The sequence below is a fragment of the Aphanomyces astaci genome (genome assembly GCF_000520075.1).
Source record: "Aphanomyces astaci strain APO3 unplaced genomic scaffold supercont1.63, whole genome shotgun sequence".
Lineage (NCBI taxonomy): Eukaryota > Oomycota > Saprolegniomycetes > Saprolegniales > Verrucalvaceae > Aphanomyces > Aphanomyces astaci.
In genome coordinates, this window is record NW_009798326.1 from 9,308 (window position 1) to 13,185 (window position 3,878).

The 3,878-nt window shown below is 50.4% G+C and overlaps 1 protein-coding gene across 1 annotated transcript; it reads left to right on the forward strand.

Annotated features, from left to right (window-relative positions):
- Window positions 1–366: 366 nt before the first annotated feature.
- H257_14809 (hypothetical protein) lies at window positions 367–1,369 on the forward strand (the record flags this gene model as incomplete). Its single annotated transcript, XM_009842695.1, has 4 exons — window positions 367–472; window positions 520–727; window positions 780–1,023; window positions 1,106–1,369. The coding sequence occupies 4 exons, from the start codon at window positions 367–369 to the stop codon at window positions 1,367–1,369; spliced, it is 822 nt and encodes a 273-aa protein (XP_009840997.1).
- Window positions 1,370–3,878: the final 2,509 nt, after the last annotated feature.

The following is a 3,878-nucleotide window of genomic DNA, read 5'->3' on the forward strand; positions in this document are numbered from 1 at the left end:
GAGATATAGAACATACTGGTACAGTACTATCAAGGTTGGATTACTAGGTGTTGTCGACTTGTGCACAATACAAGTTGTGTCTAGAGTAAGCTCATTACTATATCACCCCCTCGTATGTTCACTATCCCCATGCAGTTACTTCCTCTGTTCCACGTTACTTGTTCGATATCACTTGTCGCTGTCCCCGAAAATTCGTATCAAAAACAATTTCGTTGCAGGATATCATTTTTTAGACATTTAAAACTGAAGGAACGATCTATTGGCTGTAAGACCAACGATTTCGCGCTCAAAATCGACATCAAATCTCAACCATCCGAATAAAAATACATACCATACTCAAACCAAATCAATTTTGAATTTGCCGCCATGGAGAATCAACCCCAACGAACCAGCCGAGAACACACGGGTCGCGACAAGGCAAGATTGATCCAGCTCCTTCGTCCCTTCCTGAAGAATGACAAGCTTCAGCGTGGTGCATACAAGCACGTGGCCGAGATCTGCAGATCCACCCACGGACAGTCTCGTACAATTGGCGCAAGTTCCGCGACACTGAATCCACAACGTCCAACGAGGTCGGCAAGGTTGGGCCTAAGCCAACGTACTCCAAACAACTCGTCCAGCAACTAGTTGAGGACGTACACGTCGATCCGCGCTCCACCCTCCGTGACGTCGCCGCTGGCTCGGGCCTCACGATGGGAACCCTCAGTCGTCACCTCAAGAACGGAACGTTTGAACGACGCTCGACTCGCATCAAGCCGCTGCTGTCGGACGCCAACAAGGCTGAACGCATCGCATTACAACCTATGGGATGTTGTCCATTTGGACGAGAAATGGTTCAACGCCGACAAGGATCGACGGAAGGTGTACCTGGTTCCTGGCGAGAAGCCCCCACGATGTGCCTGGAATACCAAGCGGTTTGTCCCCAAAGTGATGTTCCTGGCGGCTGTCGCACGCCCACGCTACGACGAGGTCCGCGGCGTCTTCTTCAATGGCAAGGTTGTCATGTGGCCGTTTGTTCGTCTGGTGCCTGCCATCCGGAACTATGGTGACGACATTGGTCAATGTCGATGGCGTCGTGTACCGTGACGACTACGTACTCAACAAGGTGATCCCTGCCATCAAGGCCTCGTTGCCCAGTGCAAACAAGCGTGTGGTACTGCAGCATGACAATGCGACACCACATGGTGCCATCACGGATTCAGCGCTGGCGGCCGTGTCGACGGACGGTTGGACGTTCGTGATGCGTCGGCAGCCACCAAACAGCCCTGATCTGAACGTTTTGGATCTAGGCTTTTTTGCCTCGATTCAGAGCCTACAGTACAAGAAGATGAGCCGCTCTGTGGATGACGTGGTCCGTCACACCATGTAGGCATTCGATGAACTCAATCACGAGAAGTTGGACAACGTGTTTCTAACCTTTCAGGCAGTGATGCGTTGTCTCAGGCTGCAATAGTTATGCGTTACCCCATTTGAAGGAGTCCTTGAGACGCGCTGGTCTCCTGATGTCGAATGTGGCGTGTCCTGTGTCGCTGCATCTGTAGACTAGTCATTAAATGACCAATCCAATCATTGTATTTCTCAATCAGCCAATAGTATCCATATGTGCACAGTAATGTGGAAAAAATGTGATTTTCATATCGAACAAGTAATGTGGAGCAGTGGAAGTATGTTTGCTTTATGACTGCCATACCTGTAACGACAAAGATTCACCGAATGGATCATGTGTGATCTAAACAGCAATTATACCGGTAGTTGAGTTATGCGCAATGTTCCAACAAATGCTCGGCATCCAGAAGAGAATTTTCACCACAGCTATCAGCACTGGGAGTGGGAAATTCACTACTGTATTACTGTCAATCATCACACGGACAATGTCCAGAGCGTCAAGTGGAACCTGGACATGTCGATAATCCTCACCAGCGCGTCGTTCTATCGCAGCCTTGTCGTGCTGGACGGCCGCGCTGCAAGCGTTCTCCAAGTTCTCGCTCTCGACGGACGTCGAGTCAATGGTATGGACCCCCACAACCCCAACACCCTCGTCTCACCTCGAAGGAGGTCATGACCGTGATCGTATACGACGTCCAGAAAGGCCACTCAGCGCCGTTCCACCGGTACCAAGCACACACGACCGTATCAGCCTTCGACCCGACAAACCGAGCTGCATTGAGGATAAATGCAGCTCGTTTTGTCCGGTCGAATGAATGTAACTTTACATATGGCATACATGCATTACGTCGAACAAAAGTGCAAGGCGACGTAGTTGACACCCACATGCATTACGTCGACGACTACGTCGCTTAAGCTTCCTCCACTCCGGGGCAACGGCTTAAAGTTAACCACTACACTAACGAGAGTAGTGCGCTTTAAACACTCAACTAAATAAAATACAATCTGGTTGAATATCAAACTGGCGTTGTGGTAACCAGGCAGCCGTTGTAGTGTCACGCTCGCCAGTTTTGGTCAGTGGAATTGAGATCTTGGTATTTGATGCCTCGATCGCATTCATTGGCGCACTTGACCTTTGCACCTGTGGTCGCCACCGCTGGGCAAGTGGCTGCAATCGCTGCTATTCATCACGTCTACTGCACAATTGCCGCAGCCCATGTCACCACGACACTGTGCCAATGACCACGACCTAGTCTATTTGCATAGTGGATGTGGCGACAAGGGAAGCGGTCAAGGTGATAGTGGAATCCGTAGTGACAACATGCGAAGCTGTGACCACTTCCTCCACGACTACTGCCCCATTGATTACCACTGGCAGTGGTGGAAATAGAGAGGGCAGGAGCACAAGTAGTGAAGGTAGATTATGTGGTCATATTCTGAGGACGACGCTACTGGTGGTAGTCTCCATTCATGGCTCGTATTCATACTACCTGGGGAAACAGTGGCACGCACTGCCCCTGCGACTAGTACTGGTAGCGGTAGGTAGTCACTGGGGCAATAGTCGTGGATGGGGATTGTGTTCGTGTTACTGGTGTGTATGGGGGAAAGCTGGAGGTGCGATAGGTTTAGAGTTGGACATTGCAACCTTTACGTTAGTCGAAGTACGAGAAGGCAGGGGTAAAAATGTGTAGCTAGGATTCGTGGTCATATGCTAAGGATGACTATATAGTATGTACGTAGCTTCCAGTGTAGTGGTGGCGTGATTGATTGTTGTGGGATACACAGGGGTGTTGTTAGTGGTAGTGGATGTGGAACTATACGGAAATATGAGGTGAAAGTGATAGGGGCACAAGTACCATAGCCATGTTTCGTGGTCGTATGCTTAGCACTAGACACACCAACGACACAGGTCACATGGCCACTGTGAGTCTAGTTTCCTGTGAATATGGTCCCCGTGCAGCTACATGAAACTGCGGCGTGGACTACCGTAGGCCACGAATGTAGCCATGCGCCGGCCCAATGATAGCGTTATACCGGTGGACTAAATACACCTTCCGTACTTACTACGGGGCGAAGCAGGTCTTGATTTTGGTGAGTGTTATAGCAGTACGTGCTAATGAGACTGTGGGTGTGTGCCCACAGGTATTGTAGACCACCACACAACCACGGCTGTTGTGGTACGTCCACTAGCACGGGCAGTTGTTTTCGTCGTGGCATTACCGCCGCTGTTGTGGTTATGCCCAACGTGGGCTGGTGTTGAGAGTATTCTTCAATACTGGCATGTTTGTGAAGGACGGGTTGGTGGACGCAGCAGAGGGCTGGTTTGACACATCCTTGGCGAAGAGAAACCCGGATCATATTGTTCTGCGTGGTGGCGTGACTGTAGCGCCCAGGTTGGGCTGAACGAATCGGATTAGCGTGTTTATTGGCACAGGCCGTGGACATGACGGCAGCGTAGGTTTGGAGGAGTTCCTTCGACGTCGTAGTTCTTC